General features: G+C 36.9%; 1 protein-coding gene across 1 annotated transcript in view; it reads right to left on the bottom strand.

The window, feature by feature from the left end:
- The window catches only part of RAB6B (RAB6B, member RAS oncogene family), a 166,828-nt gene that overhangs the window by 59,480 nt on the left and 87,382 nt on the right, over positions 1-19,966 (bottom strand). Inside the window, exons 4-5 of the mRNA XM_053709797.1 lie at positions 17,780-17,885; positions 1,345-1,456 (exon numbers count right to left, since the gene is read on the bottom strand). Coding sequence (XP_053565772.1) covers positions 1,345-1,456; positions 17,780-17,885 — 218 coding nt within the window. The remainder of the gene's footprint in view (positions 1-1,344; positions 1,457-17,779; positions 17,886-19,966) is intronic.

Raw genomic sequence — 19,966 nt, 5'->3', positions numbered from 1 at the left:
TTCTGAGGGCAAAAGGGGGTCCAACCTAATACTAGCAAGGTGTACCTAATAAAGTGGTCGGTGAGTGTGTATATGTATATATATATATACATATATTATTCATATATATATATATATATATATATATATATATATATACGTATGTATGAGAGTATATAAACAGCGCAGTATACAGCAAATATAAACTAGAAATACACAATGTGTAGAAAAAAACACTTTATTTTACTGACAGACCATGTCTTAGAACATTTTAAAAGATATAACATATACCTATTCACAAAGCAATAATATTAAATGTTGCTGTTGTATATAGTCCTAGCACATAGGTTAAAAAACTATTTGCACAATGGAGGGCAAATTAAAGTTTTTGAGATAAAATGGAGAACTATTGTCCCCACTTTCATACAATATACAAATTTACAACATACAAATATGCAGTATTAAATCACAAGTATAAAAACCTTTTTAAAAACTACAAATCATATAGTACTCTGATAAATGAAGAGTGAAAGAAACTGCAAACACTTGCCTGGCCAGACTCTGTGTATACGTTACCACTACTAGATTCAGGGACATGTCCCTTCCTGAGGAAGGGGCGTGTCACTGAAACTAGTAGTATATTGTATATTGTATGAAAGTGGGGACAATAGTGCTCCATTTTATCTCAAAAACTTTGTATTATATTAAAGGAATTTCTAAAAACACATTCTCTGGAAAATCTTTTTTACCATTGGTTTGTAATTCTAGATTATGAGTAATAGTGTTTTACCTATAATCTAGGTATTAGTGTTTTAATGCATTTCAATTTTGTATACAGCAATGCATTTAGGATCATACTTTTTATATTTCTGTGTATATTTTACAAATTACATAGCACTTTCTGTACAGAAATTTGCAATCAAAATTGTCTTAGGGCAGGGAGTTACAAATCATAAGAGACATGGCTTCTAAAATGTTACTTCTTGTTCTTTTTTTGGAGCATTCTATATAAATATACAGTATGTATATATATATATATATATATATATATATATATATATATATATATATATATACTGTATATATATGTCTGTCTGCCCTATTTAACTGTATATCTGATTTCTAAAAAATGTGTAGTAAGCTTATAAATTATAAATATAATTGTGAATCCCTGTTTTAGGAAGTATTTGCTCTGGGACCCGGATTTTATCTATGAAGTCACACCACTTAGATTTTAATAACTGAAATCACATATCGTTTAATATAATAGACATCATTTGCCAAATTAGTCTTATGTGTAAAATCAATGCACTGAAAAAATCATTTAAAAAAACACAACATGGAGATATTAGATGTTTTTTATACCTTTTATCGGCAAGGTCTGTCTTATTTCCGACAAGCATGATTATGACATCACTTCCTCGCTCTGTTCTGACATCATCAATCCATTTAGATGTTTGATGGAAGGAATTCATATCTGTAAAGCAAAAATCAACATTTAGATATTGTAGCACAACGTATTGTGTATAAAATAAACAAAAATTTGCTAGATTGAATATTTAGTAACCTACATAAAGGCAAAATAAAGGACCACTACACTATTGAGCTTTGACAAAACCGGCCTTCCTTTCTCTTGGAAAACTCTCCACTCCTTTAGTCTATTTGGTAAAGCTCACTTGTTTCATAGCATATCACAGTTTCTTTGTCTTTTTCTTCCTATCATAATAAAAGTACAGTGTTCACTTAAATGAAAAACACAAATATTACTTAAAAAAAAGTGAAAACCATAAATAAACCATATCTTTTGATAAGGATGTGGGTATATCTTGAGTCTTCGTTGTCAAAAAGAATGTGAAACTTCAGTATTGCAAGTGATTTCTTGCCTCAAAAACAAAGAAAATAAATATAGTGAAGTACAGTTTAAGTGATAATATATTGGACCAGCGCCGCCAAGGGGTTACTCACACTTTGATGAGCCTAACCAGCTCTGGAGATGATGCACAACTGATTTTATACTGCCAGGTACCCAGTATTCATCCGGCAATACTCAGAATTTAAAATATAACAAATATTTATTAAAAGTATATACAGCTAATTAAAAAAAGCCACAATATCGCTCCCCTTCAAAAGGCACTCAGGTATCTGTCCACAATATGTATGCAGTGAGCAGTATATACCGATATTGAGTCCGGATGGATGCGGATAGATTGTGTCGTGCTACAAAATATTCTGCCAAGTATCTGGAATTCCTGCAATACCTTTCCTGGAGCCCGATATTAGGGGGCGTGGCTATGAAGTTACTAGCCAAAGTAAAAGCTGGTGTAACAGTGGTCTCAAATGGTCAAGGGTGTTGCATTTGAAAAAAGTCTAAGAGATGGTTGTAAGAATAAAGATGAAAGGAAAAGATGAGGACACTCCAATATCTTTCGTTTTAGTTGCCGAAACCTTCAGTTTGTGCCAAGTTACAGTGAAATATGCACTGTGAATTCTCTCCTTCCCTCTAGGCTTAAAATGTGCGTCTCCTATCAGCTTTTTTCACTGCATGTACACAAAGTCTGCGCTTGTAAACCCAACACAGACAAATGTGCTAAAGGGATCATTTAAACATGCTAAAAAGCTGCTAATAATAGCAGTTAATTATCTAATAGGTTTATAAAGTGTTTTCACAGGTTTCAGAAATGAGATGCCCTCAACAGCAACTCGGAAACTGCTAATGAGATGCTGCAATAATAAAAGGGCTTTAAAAACAGCAGTTCATTATCTAATTGTGCACATAATACACTGTGGGGGAGGCGCTTCTAATTAAATGCCCTTATGTATGTCTTCTAGCCATTATCTTTCCCTTCTCTGCATCTTATTTATCTCATTAGCAGCACTTCATCATCTAATCTAAGCAACCTAAGCACAAGCATTTTTATTCTTTGTTCAGAATGAAATATTTTATTTGGTACTTCCACCCTGTGTAGATTGGTTTTACCCTCTGACTACCAGGGAGAGATGCAACAAATTGCTATGTAATATGTTTCAATCCATTCTTATAGAGAAGGGGTTAAAGGGACATGAAACCCATATTTCTTGCGTATATTTTAAAAGACTTTAAAAGGATGTGACCTAAAACTTGTCTTTCATGATGAGTGGGGTGTCCAAACTTTGCTCTCCAGAGGTTTTGGAACTACATTTCCCATGATGCTCAGCCAGCATTTTATCTAGCTGAGCATCATGGGAAATGTAGTTCCAAAACCTCTGGAGAGCAAAGTTTGGACACCCCAATAATTTGTAGACAACTTCCAGACCTTCAGGAGAAACCATTATGAGTGTTTGTAAGTGGCTGGCTCGGGATACCTTTGACAAGGACGACTAATAAAAGTAATTAATCAAGAATAAGGATTTTATAGACACACTTTGGTGTTCGGCATTTAATCTAATTTTTTAGAGACTTCGTTATTATTTTTTCCTAAAGATGGCAAACAAGGGAGACGTCCCTGAGGATTAGGAGACAAACTGTTTTTTTATGTATAGATATATTTTTTAATACTATATAGATACAACCTATATTTTAACTAGTATTAAAGTGAATAGAAATTGTTATAATTTTATTCTAGTATATTTTTGTGTTTTTATTTAAGGACCAGTAAATAAAGTAGATTTGCATAATCAACAAATGCATGATACCAAGACAATGCAATAGCACTAAATCAGAACTTTAAATGAGTAGTAGATTTTTTTCTGACAAATTTCAAAGTTATGTTTATTTCCAGTCCCCTTGTAGCATGTGACAGCCATCAGCCAATCACAAATGCATATACGTATATTCCTTGACTTTTTGCACAAGCTCAGTAGGAGCTGGTAGCTCAAAAAGTGTGAATATAAAAATACTGTGCACATTTTGTTAATGGAAGTAAATTGGAAAGCCGTTTAAAATTGCTGCTGTATCTGAATCATGACAGTTTAATTTTGACTTGAGTGTCCCTTTAACTAGTACATAAAGAGTAATAAATATTAAAGGGACATGAAACCCAAAATTTTTATTTCATAATTTAGGTAGAACATACAATTAACAACAACTTTCCAGTTTACTTCTATTATCAAATTTGCTTCATTCTCTTTGTATCATTTGTAGAAGAAGCAGCAATGCACTACTGGTTTCTAACAGAACACATGGGTGAGTCAATGACAAGCAGTATCAGGGGTCAAGTCCTACAAAAAAAAGTGTGGGAACTCACCAAGACATCCAACCCCCCCCCCCCCTCACAATGAATATTGTTTTACATATATATTATATATATATATATATATATATATACACACACACACACACTGTATTTATATGTATATAATATGTACACTTTTGTTAATGAAAGCAAATTAAATCAAATGAAGGTTTAAATGGTTGCCTTTGGGCCTGAGAATCCTCCTCTGTCACAGAATAACATCCACTTAAGGTGCAATCGTCTTATTTCTGCTGAGGGGAGCTACATAACCTCAGAGCAAGCCACACAGACATGAAAGCACCATGTGTTCCACACAGTGCAGGGCAATCATACAGCAGGACCTCGGACAGGCTTGCATTTAGTGTATTGTAGGAAGTGTTACTGCCCATTACTAGAGGATCTCACTATCCCTCTAATGAGACTGGTCTCCAGATCAGGGTTCGGCTCCAGAACAAATGAAATGGGGGGGCATTTTTTTTTTCACGAGGGGGCACGCATTTACAAAGCATGCTTGAGAGTCAAAATAAGAGAAGACCTACATATTTTACAGGAAAGTGTAGCTTATGGCTGGCTTATCCCCCACTATTAACATTTGGAGAATATGTGCTAAATCACTAGGTAAAAGAAAAAAGGCTAAATCATATACACTGACACCTCTAGGACTGAGGATACACACACTGACACCTCTAGGACTAAGGATACACACATACACTGACACCTCTAGGACTGAGGATACACACATACACTGACACCTTTAGGACTGAGGATACACACATATACTGACACCTCTAGGACTGAGGATACACACATACACTGACACCTCTAGGACTGAGGATACACACATACACTGATACCTCTAGGACTGAGTATACACACATATACTGACACCTCTAGGACTGAGGATACATACATGAAATAAAATGTCAACGTGTTTCGGCTCTTCCTTAGACCTTTATCAAGTCTTGATAAAGGCCTAAGGAAGGGCCGAAATACGTTGAAATTTTATGGACTTGAATTAAAACACCTTATACTTTGGATATATATAAAAAAATTGATTTTTTTTCTCCAATTGTGTTTTTCCAGCATCTAAATCCCAATTTGAAGATTCACCACCAAGAAGGATTATAATATTATATATTTTTATATTTTTTATTTACTTTTTATACGTTTTCTAACACACACATTTTTGGATATGTAATTTTTCCCACTGAGTTCATTTTTGAATTTTGTCAACATTTGAATTTTGGTTTTTGTTTTTTCAACATCTTTAATATTTTTTTCACATTTTTCACATTTACTACAAATCTAACACTCATTATCCTTTTCACTAACTTTGGGAAGGAACAAATTATTCCTTAAGGATCCATTGCCATCTATCCCCACCTATTAGACTAAGAAAATAATCATAACTGGGCAATTTTATTAGGAATATTAGGAATATTCAGCCATTTGGATTTACAGGACTATTTGCAATATACTGTTTTAACTTGTTAGTAATTACATGGATCCATGTTTTTTATTGGAATTGGAATAATCTACAACTATATTTATCTGTTAGTTTTATTGCTGAAAATAAATGTTAATATTTTTAAGTATACATCCTTAGTCAACTCTTAGGCGCTCCTTGGATTTTGATCTTTCTAAGTCTATACAGATAAGGATAAGCTAGGTATCCGCACTCCGAGGAGCCATAAGGAATCCCAGTGGGCGAAGCACTGTGAGATATTTGGTTAATATCATTAAAAGGATGTCACTGTGTATGTACCAGCAGGCCAAGCGATAAACTGTTGAACAGACATTTAAAATAGTATTAAAGGAATGCCAGAGGAGTACCTTAAAGTCATTATATATTCATGATTTAGACAGAACATACAATTTTAAACAACTTTCCAATTTACTTCTATTTAATTTGTTTCCTTCTCTTGTAATCCTTTTCTTTGATGAAGGTTTATCTATTTAAGCTCAGGAGCAGCAAAGCACCTAGGTTCTAGCTGCTGATTGGTGTCTTGATTTATATACTGCTTGTTATTGGCTCACCCATGTGTTCAGTTAGAAAACAGTAGTGCATTGCTGCTCCTTCAACAAATGATAAACTGTATAGTTGTTTAAAATGGTATTCTCTATCTAAATTATGACATTTATGGGGTCGATGTCCCTGTAATGAAGTAATATGTGCATACTTTATATCAGCAAGCAATTTAATCCTGATTTTGCACCTGGACAGTCATACATAACAATACAATAATAAAAGTACATTGTATTTTCTCTCACAAATGCTTCCATATAATTATGTGATTACTTTAACCCCTGCAAAGAGATGATAAAAAAACAGAAGTCTAAGTAGACCTCACTGGGCCCCAGGTCCAGGGCAAAGTCTGCCAGCCCCTATGTATATAACAGCCAATTCTAATAAAAAAGTCCAATATATTTAAATATATTTGGGTTGTGACTGAGTCTGTCTGTGTAAGTGACTATTGTTTAATTAAATTGTATGGGGTTAATGTGGCTGCCAGCTGAGCCAGTGCACTCACCGTCCTCCTCTGCTCTGTCTCAAGTCAACACTTCAGCTGCCTGAGGGTGGTAATTGCCAATGGCACTTGACTTCAGTTGCCACTATTATAATTACTGCCTGTCACAGTGCCACACTGCCGCTGTTGGTCCCTGTCACACCGTCATATCATGTGCACAGCCCCGGGCCACACGGCTACCACTTCTTATGGCCTCTGTACTCTGACTACCGCCACCCTTAGAACCCGCCCTCCTACCACTTCACTTCAGACAGTACCAGTGTTCTCGATGTATTGGAGTTTTCAATAGAACACCGGTCTGGCCTGGGTGCTTCTTATGGCCTCTCCACCCTGACTGCCCCAGGCCCCCAGAGTCCCACCCTGACCCTCATAACCCGCCCTCCTACCTCTTCACTGCAGACAGTACCGGTCTGGCCTGGGCGTCATTCACGTGGCTCAGAGTCATTTTCACACAGAGTCTCGGTCAGTGTCACGCAGAGCCAGGCATCCAGCTCCCATATTCCCTCTCAGACTCCACCCTGTGCACAGATAGGCTTAGCGCAAGCAAGCTCCACACCCTCATATCTTCTAAATTGCAGCCAGGCGCAGATTAACTCTGTGTGCACACTACAAGCAGGCAGCCGCTTCCACATTTACAACATTTTCACTCATGCGGCACCAAAAATAAATTTTTTGAGGGGGCACAGCATTGCATTTGGGTGGGCATTGCCCCTCAATGACCCCCCTTGGAGCCGACCCTGCTCCAGATCCTCCCACCAACAGAAGCAGTGTTTACTGAAGCATTTCTATTCTTTGTCTAGAGGGAACTTAGTTCCCTCTGCAAAAATAGTACAGGAACTCTGTTCCTATGCGTTCCCGCTCGACTTGACCCCTGATCAGTATATATATGCAGCCACCCAATAAGCAGCTAGAACCTAGGTTCTTTGCTGCTCCTGAGCTTACCTAGATAAACCTTTCAGCAAAGTATAACAAGAGAAGGAATCAAATTAAATAATAGAAGTAAATTGGAAAGTTGTTTAACATTGTGAGCACTTTAAATCATGAATGGCTAATTACGACTTTACTGTCCCTTTAATGCTAGTGAGCCATTAATGATTTCAGAATAAACTCTTTTCTAATAGTAATAATTGACTAACAATTAATCACTATTCTAGCACTCTGTGACAGAAGCAGCACACATACATAGATCAGTGACATTGCGGGTATGCAGTAACTACATTGCACTATAATATTTATATGGTCTTTTTTATATTTGTCACAGGGATCAAGAATATATAAACTCCAAGATGGAGTTGCCAAGTATGAAAAATGGAGCTTCCTTAACCAGCACCTATAAAGGGTTAAAATAAAGGAAAAGACCTTCAAGAACGCTGGAGCCACAGGAGGAAAAAACTAAAGGATTTCATTGTGTTCAATAGACAAATTCTGACAGTTTGCGGCATTCAGTTTATTTCAGCGCTGGATGTATTAGAGAGAAAGTGCAGAACAAAAAGTGCAAATAATGCCCAAATCTAGTGTCCAGCTGTAAACTATACCATTCTATCTACAACTGAATTCCCCATTACGTGTTTAGTTTTTGCATTATTTTTATTATTGATTTTTTTCTGTTCTGTTCATTTAAAAATCAGAGTAATTGCTGTTGCCTTTTCTTTTTCTTTTACATTTATTAATCAACTGAGGTAAAATTGAGTAGTTTGAGTATAAAAATTGAGCCCTGCTCCTCATTTGATCATTATAGTTACGTAATTATATAAATAATTTGTACAATTTTCTATAAATGTTGATAAATTCTCTCATGAAATGCAACGGTGCACCATAGAGAATAACTGGAGGGGCTGGAGTCAAAAGAGGCTGAAGATTAGTGAAGAGAATAAGGAAAGAGGCAGCATTCAAGACCGAATCTGTGCATAATTCTAAACTTTTTAATTTATATATTATGTATATCGTAGACTTTTTTATCACGGTCCTAATAGAAGTGTATTTTCATTATTTTATTTCATTTTATGCATTACTAACTGTTGCCCTTGGCTTCGCTCGCGTATATTTTGTGATTTAGTACAATTGTTTTTAAAAGAAACATGAGTTTTTTTGGCCAAAATCTACGAAATATAATTTACAGGTTGATGTCTTAACGTAATAAGCAATGTTTATTTTAGACTTTAATTTCTCGTACATGGGCACCAATCGGCTAAGTTGTGGGCGAGGCGTCCGTCACATTAAAAATATACGAAAAACGCGACCACTCACAACAACGTGTGCCCTCACGTGTGTGCCACACACACTCGCTGACATTAACTTCATGAGTTTTCCTTCATTCTCAGTGTTTTTCTCGTACATGGGCACCAATTAGCTAAGTTGTGGGAGTGGCGTCCTTCCGGCACATTAAAAATATGTTATTAATTATTCTGTTGAGAATTATTGTTATATTAAATTGTAATTATATATTATGACTCAACTGTCAGATGTGAAAAAAAGAGTATACATTTTTTTAGTGATATCCATTTCTTGAGAACTACTGACGTTAGGAGCAAGAAATATGGCATGTAAACTTACTTTATAATGAATATTTTAAATCAACCCCCCTTTTCACCCCCCTTAAGTGAATTTTTGGGAAGTAGTAAAACACGTGTTTCTTTATTTTTCAAGGAGAATCTAAATACCAATTTTTATGTCTGTAACATGTTTGGGTTTTAAGATATAGATATCCTCATAAATCACCCCGCATTTTCACACCATTTTTATTAGTAATATCCATATCTTGAGAACTACTGACGTTAGGAGCAAGACATTTGGCATGTAAACTTACTTTATAATGAAGATTTTAAATTATATTATTTTTACTTTTCTAACATCTTCAGTTTTTTAGATATAGGTATCCTCATAAATCCCCCCCCCCCCTCTTTTCACCTCCCTTAAGGGGATTTTTGGGAAATGGTAAAGCACATGCTTCTTTATTCTTAAAGGAGACTCTAAATACAAATGTTCATGTCTGTAACATGTTTAGTTTTTGAGATGTAGGTATACTCATAAAAAAATGCACCCCCCCTTTTTAACCCCCTTAGGGACGTAATTTCCAAAAATCCTTCTTTAGTGGGTTCTTACGTCATAAAAACAAGGTACCTTCAAAATATTACGATCCTAGGTTAAACAGTTTGAGCTGGGTGTTGATAGCACAGTTATATTAATATACTTTTTACCTCTGTGATTACCTTGTATTTAAACCTCTGCAGGCTGCCCCTTAATTTCAGTTCTTTTGACAGACTTGCATTTTAACCAATCTGTGCCCTCTCATAAGTAACGCCACAGGTGTGAGCACAATGTTATCTTTATGGCATACATGAACTAACGCCATCTAGCTGTGAAGAACTGTCAAATGCATTCAGATAAGAGGCGGCCTTCAAGGGCTTAGAAATTAGTGTATGAGCCTACCTAGGTTTAACTTTCAACAAAGAATACCAAGAGAACAAAGCAAATTTGATGATAAAAGTAAATTGGAACGTTGTTTTAAACTGCATGCCCTATCTGAATCATGAAAGTTTAATTTTAACTAGAATGTCCCTTTTAAAGGGATACCCCATTTCTAAATCAAATTAAACAATACTGTAACAAATACCCTTAAAAAAAAAATCTTTACATAAATTAATAAAGTGCAATATTTTATGATATGTTATGTAGGTAAATGATAAAAAAAAATTGATCAGTAGTTTCAAAGATGTATTAATAGATTCAGAATATAATCAATTAAATCAGTTATTTTTTGTTGACTTACTCAAAGGAAAATAGATTTATTAACCAATGGCTAGGGTTGCTACCTTTCTTGGTGAAAAAAATATCTGCTGGGTGCCTTAGCATACATTTGCATTCATAATTATACAACAGAACACAGAAAATGAAGCGACTAGGACTGAATTTAAATGATTATATATTTATATTAGATTCTAATGCACTCACAATAAGCTTCACAATAACATGACTTTTATTTAATTGTTTATTCTTTATTTTCTAAACTGAAATTTAACAATACCAGCCATTTTGGTGATAAACTAGGTGGGTGGCAACCTTACCAATGGCTGATTCTTTTACTTGTTGCTTGAGTTAACCTCAGATTTATTTCTTTAAGTGTGTGTGTGATATATATGTTATGTAAAGTTAGACAACAATTCCATCCTGGGGCGCGATCCGATATAGATCGCAGTTTGTGGCGCAAGCGAGGGAACCCGCATCGCCCGCAGTTTCAGCTCGCAACTCGAGCTATCCCATATATGGCGCCGTCAGATGCTAACGTGCCGTAAGTCTGACAAACCAGCGATGTCCAGAAATCTGCGCAAGTACAAATTTCTGGCATCGCCAGTGACTTGCGGCACGTTAGAAACTGCCGGCGCCTATAAAACCTGACTAAAGTCTAAATCACCCGCACTGTCTAACACGCCTCCCTAACATAGCCCGCACTGTCTAACACGCCTCCCAAACATAGCCCGACACGTCTAACCCTCTATCCGCTATCCCCCCTCACTAGCCTAACAATAAAATATGTATTAACCCCTTAACTGCCACTACCTAATAAAGTTATTAACCCCTAAACCGGCGCCAGCTATATTAAATCTATAACCCCCTAAAGTGAGCCCCTAACACCGCCGCCATCTACCTTACCTACCCCCTAAAGTGAGCCCCTACCCCGCCGCTTTCTATTTTAAAATTATTAACCCCTAATCTAATCCCCCTACTCCGCCGCCATCTATATTAAATTATTCAACCCCTAAAATACTAAACTATCCCTACCACTAAACCTAAGTCTAACCCTACAAATAGCCCTGAAAAGGGCTTTTTGCGTGGCATTGCCCCAAAGTAACAGCTCTTTTGCCAGCCCTTAAAAGGGCTTTTGGCGGGGCTTTGTCACAAAGTAAACTGCTCTTTTGCCTAAAATCTACATCCCCCTACACCGCGGCCACCTATAATAAATGTATTAACCCCTAATCTAATCCCCCTACACCGCCGCCAGCTATATTAACTATATTAACCCTAATTATATTAGGGTTAATATAGTTAATATAGGTATTATATTATATATATTAACTATATTAACCCTAATTATATTAGGGTTCATATAGTTAATATCGTTATTATATTATATATATATTAAGTATAATAACCCTATCTAACTCTAACATCCTAACTAAACTCTTATTAAAATAAATCTAATATTAATATTATTAATTAAAATATTCCTATTTAAATCTAAATACTTACCTATAAAATAAACCCTAAGATAGCTACAATATAATTAATAATCACATTATAGCTATGTTAGGGTTTATATTTATTTTACAGGTAAATTGTTAATTATTTTAACTAGGTATAATAGCTATTAAATAGTTATGAACTATTTAATAGCTACCTAGTTAAAATAATTACCCAATTACCTATAAAATAAATCCTAACCTAAGTTACAAATACACCTACACTATCAATAAATTAAATAAACTACAAATATCTATCTAAAAATACAATTAAATAAACTAAACTAAATTACAAAAAAAAAAACACTAAATTACAAAAAATAAAAAAAAGATTACAAGATTTTAAGCTAATTACACCCCTAAGCCCCCTAATAAAATAATAAAGCCCCCCAAAATAAAAAATTCCCTACCCTATTCTAAATTAAAACAAGTTCAAAGCTCTTTTACCTTACCAGCCCTTAAAAGGGCCTTTTGTGGGGGCATGCCCCAAAGAAAACTGCTCTTTTGCCTGCAAAAAAACCCACAATACCACCCCCCAACATTACAACCCACCACCCACATAACCCTAATCTAACCCAAACCCCCCTTAAATAAACCTAACACTACCCCCCTGAAGATCTCCCTACCTTGTATTCACCCAGCCGGGCCGAACCGATCCAGGCGATGTGTTCCAGCAAGCGGCAGTGAAGTCTTCATCCATCCGGGCGATGTCTTGAAGCAAGCAGCAGAGAATCTTCTTCCATCTGCGACATCTTCAAGCAAATCGGCATCTTCAATCTTCTTACTTCGCTCCTCCGCCGCGGAGCATCCTTCCGGCACGACGACTTCCCGACGAATGAGGTTCCTTTAAATGACGTCATCCAAGATGGCGTCCGCCGAATTCCGATTGGCTGATAGGATTCTATCAGCCAATCGGAATTAAGGTAGAAAAATCTGATTGGCTGATTGAATCAGCCAATCAGATTCAAGTTCAATCCGATTGGCTGATTGGTTCAATTGGCCGATTTGCTTGAAGACGTCGCCGATGGAAGAAGACTCTCTCCCGCTTGCTTCAAGACATCGCCCGGATGGATGAAGACTTCACTGCCGCTTGCTGGAACACATCGCCTGGATCGGTTCGGCCCGGCTGGGTGAATACAAGGTAGGGAGATCTTCAGGGGGGTAGTGTTAGGTTTATTTAAGGGGGGTTTGGGTTAGATTAGGGGTATGTGGGTGGTGGGTTGTAATGTTGGGGGGTGGTATTGTGTTTTTTTTTGCAGGCAAAAGAGCAGTTTTCTTTGGGGCATGCCCCCACAAAAGGCCCTTTTAAGGGCTGGTAAGGTAAAAGAGCTTTGAACTTGTTTTAATTTAGAATAGGGTAGGGAATTTTTTATTTTGGGGGGCTTTATTATTTTATTAGGGGGCTTAGAATAGGTGTAATTAGCTTAAAATCTTGTAATCTTTTTTTATTTTTTGTAATTTAGTGTTTTTTTTTTTGTAATTTAGTTTAGTTTATTTAATTGTATTTTTAGATAGATATTTGTAGTTTATTTAATTTATTGATAGTGTAGGTGTATTTGTAACTTAGGTTAGGATCTATTTTACAGGTAATTGGGTAATTATTTTAACTAGGTAGCTATTAAATAGTTCATAACTATTTAATAGCTATTATACCTAGTTAAAATAATTAACAATTTACCTGTAAAATAAATATAAACCCTAACATAGCTATAATGTAATTATTAATTATATTGTAGCTATCTTAGGGTTTATTTTATAGGTAAGTATTTAGATTTAAATAGGAATATTTTAGTTTATAATATGAATTAGATTTATTTAACCCCTTAATGACCGGACCATTTTTCAGTTTTCTTACCCTTAATGACAATGGCTATTTTTAAATTTCTGCAGTGTTTGTGTTTAGCTGTAATTTTCCTCTTACTCATTTACTGTACCCACACATATTATATACCGTTTTTCTCGCCATTAAATGGACTTTCTAAAGATACCATTTTTTTCATCACATCTTATAATTTAATATAAAAAATATATAAAATATGAGGAAAAAATGGAAAAAAAACACACTTTTTCTAACTTTGACCTCCAAAATCTGTTACACATCTACAACCACCAAAAAACACCCATGCTAAATAGTTTCTAAATTTTGTCCTGAGTTTAGAAATACCCAATGGTTACATGTTGTTTGCTTTTTTTGCAAGTTATAGGGCAATAAGTACAAGTAGAACTTTGCTATTTCCAAACCACTTTTTTTCAAAATTAGCGCTAGTTACATTGGAACACTGATATCTGTCCGGAATCCCTGAATATTTCTTGACATGTATATATTTTTTTTTAGAAGACAACCCAAAGTATTGATTTATGCCCATTTTGGTATATTTCATGCCACCATTTCACTGCCAAATGCGAGCAAATAAAAAAAATTGTTCACTTTTTCACAAATTTTGTCACAAACTTTAGGTTTCTCACTGAAATTATTTACAAACAGTTTGTGCAATTATGGCACAAATGGTTGTAAATGCTTCTCTGGGATCCCCTTTGTTCAGAAATAGCAGACATATATGGCTTTGGCGTTGCTTTTTGGTAATTAGAAGGCCGCTAAATGCAGCTGCGCACCACACGTGTATTATGCCCAGCAGTGAAGGGGTTAATTAGGGATCTTGTAGGGACCTTGAAGGGTTAATTTTAGCTTTAGTGTAGTGTAGTAGACAACCCAAAGTATTGATCTAGGCCCATTTTGGTATATTTCATGCCACCATTTCACCGCCAAATGCGAGCAAATATAAAAAAAAGTGACATTTTTCACAATTTTAGGTTTCTCACTTAAATTATTTACAAACAGCTTGTGCAATTATGGCACAAATGGTTGTAAATGCTTCTCTGGGATCTCCTTTGTTCAGAAATAGCAGACATATATGGCTTTGGCGTTGCTTTTTGGCAATTAGGAGGCCGCTAAATGCTGCTGCGCTCCACACTTGTATTAAGCCCAGCAGTGAAGGGGTTAATTAGGTAGCTTGTAGAGAGCTTGCAGGGTTAATTTTAGCTTTAGTGTAGAGATCAGCCTCCCACCTGACACATCCCACCCCCTGATCCCTCCCAGACAGCTCTCTTCCCTCCCCCACCCCACAATTGTCCCCGCCATCTTAAGTACTGGCAGAAAGTCTGCCAGTACTAAAATAAAAGGTGTTTTTTTTTTTTTGTTTGTTTTTTTAATTATTCAGCTGTGATGGACTCCTGCCTTAACCCCCAACCTCCCTGATCCCCCCCAAACACCTCTCTAACCCTCCCCACCTACCTAATTGCCACCATCTTGGGTACTGGCAGCTGTCTGCCAGTACCCAGTTTTCCCCAAAAAATAAAGTGTTTTTTTTTTTTTTTTTTTAAATGGGTTTTTTTCATTTTTTCTGTAGTGTAGCTGCCCCCCCAGTACCCCCACCCCCCTAACCCTACCAGATCCTATTATTATTAAACATTTTTTACTGTTTTCTGCCCCCCTCCCTCTTACCAAAATTCATTTGTGGCAGTGCCAGTGATTGCTGCGCGTGCGCGCGCACACACACGCACGCACGCGCGTGCACGCAGCCCCCCCCGCACGCTCCCGGCATCCGGCGTTCACAATGCACTTGAAGGAACCGGATGCCGGGTAGCGATGGGCCGCCCACCCTCCTCCCTGTAAGCTCCCACCCACCAACGAACGGCCCCATCGCTACCGGTGCAGAGAGGGCCACAGAGTGGCTCTCTCTGCATCGGATGCTTTTTAAAGGGTATTGCAGGATGCCTCAATATCGAGGCATCACTGCAATACCCTGAGAGCTGCTGGAAGCGATTGCGATCGCTTCCAGCACTCTCTTAGACAACTGACGTACCAGGTACGTCCATTGTCACTAACTGCAAGTTTTTGCAGGACGTACCTGGTACGTCAGTTGTCATTAAGGGGTTAATAAGAATTTAGTTAGGGGTGTTAGGGTTAGATAGAGTTAATATAGTTTATATAAATACTATAGTAACTATATTAACTATATTAACCCTAATATAATTAGGGTTAATATAGTTAATATATATAATGTAATAACTATATTAACTATAATACATTTTATATAATAATTTGCCATGGATCCCCCTCCGGCATGCCACAGTCCAGGTGTTAGTCCCCTTGAAACAACTTTTCCACCACTACAGTATACTTAGGGTTAATAGAGATAATATAGCTGGCGGCGGGGTAGGTAGATTAAATTAGGGGTTAATAATTTTAATATAGATGGCGGCGGTGTAAGGGGTTCACATTAGGGGATAGATCAGTTAGATGGTGGCGGTTTTAGGGGCTCACAGTAGGGGGTTAGTTTATGTAGATGGCAACGGTTTAGGGGTTAAATACTTTATTATGGATTGCGGCGGGGGATCGCGGTTGACAGGGAGATAGACATTGCGCATGCGTTAGGTGTTAGGTTTATTTTAGCAGCCAGTTTAGGGAGTTACGGGGCTCCAATAGTCAGCGTAAGGCTTCTTACGGCTGCTTTTCGTGGCGAGGTGAAAATGGAGTAAGATTTCTCCATTTTCGCCACGTAAGTCCTTACGCTGTATATTGGATACCAAACTGCGCGGGTTTGGTATACCTGCCTATGGCCCAAAAAACTACGGGCGACGGCAGAAATATACGTTACGCCGTATATAGGATACCAAACCGCGCAAATATTGGCGTCGCCGACTTTTGCGGGCGACAATCTTTATCGGATCGACCCCCAGAAGCGTAACTACATCTCACTGTCACTGGACCCTAGGGCAAAGGCTGTAGCGGGCCCCCATTTCAACAGTGCCCTTTCTGGCCCTTTGCAAAATCTGAGCATAGAAGAAAGAGTATCTGTGATTGTGAGTCATCCTTCTCTCTTATTTAGTTTACACCTAAGAATATGCCCTTGTGCAGCCTTTCTGTACAAATATAGTGGCATTTTTTCTGGACAAAAAAACTATGACAGCCATCTTGAAAACATTGCCACCATATTGTAAAGGCAAATCCATACACTTTCCTTAAACTGTGAGCCCTTTTTGTAGGGAGTAAACAGAGGTACCAGTTATTATGCAGGTGGAACCTGGGCCCCACCTCAGGCTGGATTGGCCTATCAGGACACCAGGAGATTTCCCTATGGGTCACAGCAGCTGGGGCATGGACAGCTACATGGGGTTGGTACTGCTGGTAAAGTGATGCATCTGTATCATAGTCTTTTCTCCTCTGAGCTATATGTGGTTCAAAGTATTTACTTGTACGTTTTATTTCATGTACCATTTTAGTAGCCTTCTTATGAATGGTTTCTAGTGTCTAGTTAAGTCATGTTGAGAGACAGAGTGACACTGTTTTGAGTGTCTTCTCCAGATCACACTATGGATGATCATTTTCACACTGCGAAAGGGAGTCATGGATTACATTGGGCTGTAGGGCAGTTGTATAACAACAATCTGGCATTTTTTTATTACAAATGAAATGAGTATCCCAGTAATCGTCTTGTGAAAAATGGGGGGTGTGCATTCTATTGACAGAATATAGGGCTGGTCTTAAAATCTTTACAGGACTGCTTTTTATTCAGGCTCTGCCCCCTCCCCCCCAACCTCTCCTGTTGTGATGCCATTACTAACTGCAGGGCCAGATGGGCCCGTTAGAGGTGTAGACTCAGTTGAGACCTCTGAGACCCCCTATGGTTACACCTCTGACTCCATCCATTTTGTCACTTAGTGATTTGACTTTTTCAGCAAAATATTTTGTGCTATTTTATTAGTACATTGCAGCACAATATGTCAGCAGGCTGTCTGTACACAGCTTGTATTATTTACTTACTTGTAATGTCATAAACGACTACAGCCACCGTTGAGTCACGGATATAACTGGGGATGAGGCTGCGGAACCTCTCCTGGCCTGCGGTGTCCCATAGCTGCAGTCTGACCTAAGGCAGCGGAACATGAAAAGAAAGTATTAGATGTGTAAGGGAGAAAGGAAAGGACATAGAACAATATAGTTTAACTACAAAGGTCAATCTGACAGTTTGTCCCTTATTTTAGTACTCATATTTTATTTGTCAGTGAAAATAAAAGCTCTTTTTCTGATGTATATCATATATCATTGTATAACATGGTCTTATGAGAAAGTTTAGTCATGCTTACAAACAAAACTAATGAGCTGGCAACTAAATCTATATAATTTCTGAGATATTTAATTGCAAATTGTTAAAAATAATGACATTTGTATGCAAGGATAGTTGGAAAAAAAAAAAACATTTCATTGATTCCTTCAGGAAATTGATTTTTTCCAGAGAACTGAATTTTATGCTTCTGGTTTAGGAAATTATTAAAGACAGCAAAAACCAGCTACAGACTAACCACAGCAGATATTTATGACATGCCTGAGCTATGTTTTTTGTTTTTAACTAATACATATAAGGCCAGATTACAAGAGGCTCGCGGGCGGGTTAGCGTGCATATTACAAGTTGAAAGTAAATTGTTTGCACACGAGTGAAACCCAATGCACGCTAACTTCAGGACATCTTTACCCCATAGACTTCAATGTACCATAAAGATAAAAAAAAGAAAAAACTTATCACTAGTGCGCTAACCCGAAACCATGTTAGAACTACAGCGCTAAACCCGAAAGTAGTATTTCACATTCACATTCCAATTTTCTTTATATAGAAGCAAATATTATTTTCAAATTAATATTTCTATATAAATAATCCATAAAAAGTCGAATCCGCACTCTCTGGACTTATAGTATTAGTAGAAAATGTATTTCAGTGATGTTTCGGAGCCCAAAAAACCCCTTCCTCAGACCAAAAAAGGGACTTTTTGGGCTCCGAAATGTCACTGAAACATCACGGAAATACATTTTCTACTACTATTATAAGTCCAGAGAGTTCGGATTTGACTTTTTATGGATTGTATACATTTTTCTTGACACCCTGGCTGATGACTGTTTGAGGTGTGAGTGCAAGTCCTTCTCTTTAAAATTTTTCTATAAACTGTATGTATACAGATATATATAGGACATTTTCTTCTAAATGATGGACATTGGAATATTAAATAGTTACAGTAAAAACACATTAAAATACATAATTAAATAATTAAATTGATAAAAAAAATAGTTTTCAACGTTTAAGGTATTTGAGAGGAAAGGGCTCCAAAGTGTATATATCAGTGTGTATAAGTAGGTACATTTATATGTATGTGTATATATCTATGTATATACATATATAAACACATAAATACACACATATATTTACATATATTCATACTCAAATTTACACACACTTTACGCTAGGGGGTCGATTTATGAAGCAGCGGATGCCTGAAACGGAAGTTAAGAAGCAGCGGCCCTAAGACCTTAAATCGTCCGCCACCTCTGAGGTGGGGACAGCAATCAGCCTGATCGAATAAGATCAGGGTGATTGACACATCCCTGCTGGTGCAATGATAAATGCCGATGTGCTATAGCGGATCATGTCTGTCTGCACCATGATAAATTTACCCCTAGGTCTTCACTTGTTCAAACCCGACACGTGCTCATTTCGTTTGCACTTGAGCAAACGCAATTACTTTCATCTTGTAATACACAGGCAACTTAGCTAACAATAACGCGCCACTTGTAATCTAGTCCCTAGTGCTTGGTTTAGAATGCCACTGTCAAGAAACAAAATTCATGGATTTGATTGCTTGTTTTAAATGGGTCACCTTTTAGTGGGATTATTTAATCTTAACTGGAGCTTTTTGTAAGTATTTTATATTTGAACTCGATGGACTTCTGTCTTTTTTCAACCTCATCTACTATGTTACTATGTTGCTACCTGATGTATAACTGACAAGGTTCTAATTCCATTTTCCATCAATTACTCTATGACTACTTTATATAAAGAAAAAAAACAAGGGGGATAAAAAGGGAGACAACTTTGTTAAAGGGACATTGTACTGTAAATTTGTCTCCACTTTAATGTGTTCCCAATTATCTGTTTTACATGCTGGAGTGTATCAAATTGC

Source organism: Bombina bombina, chromosome 4, assembly GCF_027579735.1.
Source record: "Bombina bombina isolate aBomBom1 chromosome 4, aBomBom1.pri, whole genome shotgun sequence".
Taxonomy (NCBI): Eukaryota; Metazoa; Chordata; class Amphibia; order Anura; family Bombinatoridae; genus Bombina; species Bombina bombina.
Note: the sequence above shows the minus strand (reverse complement) of the source record. Positions and strands in the feature narration are given on the sequence as shown.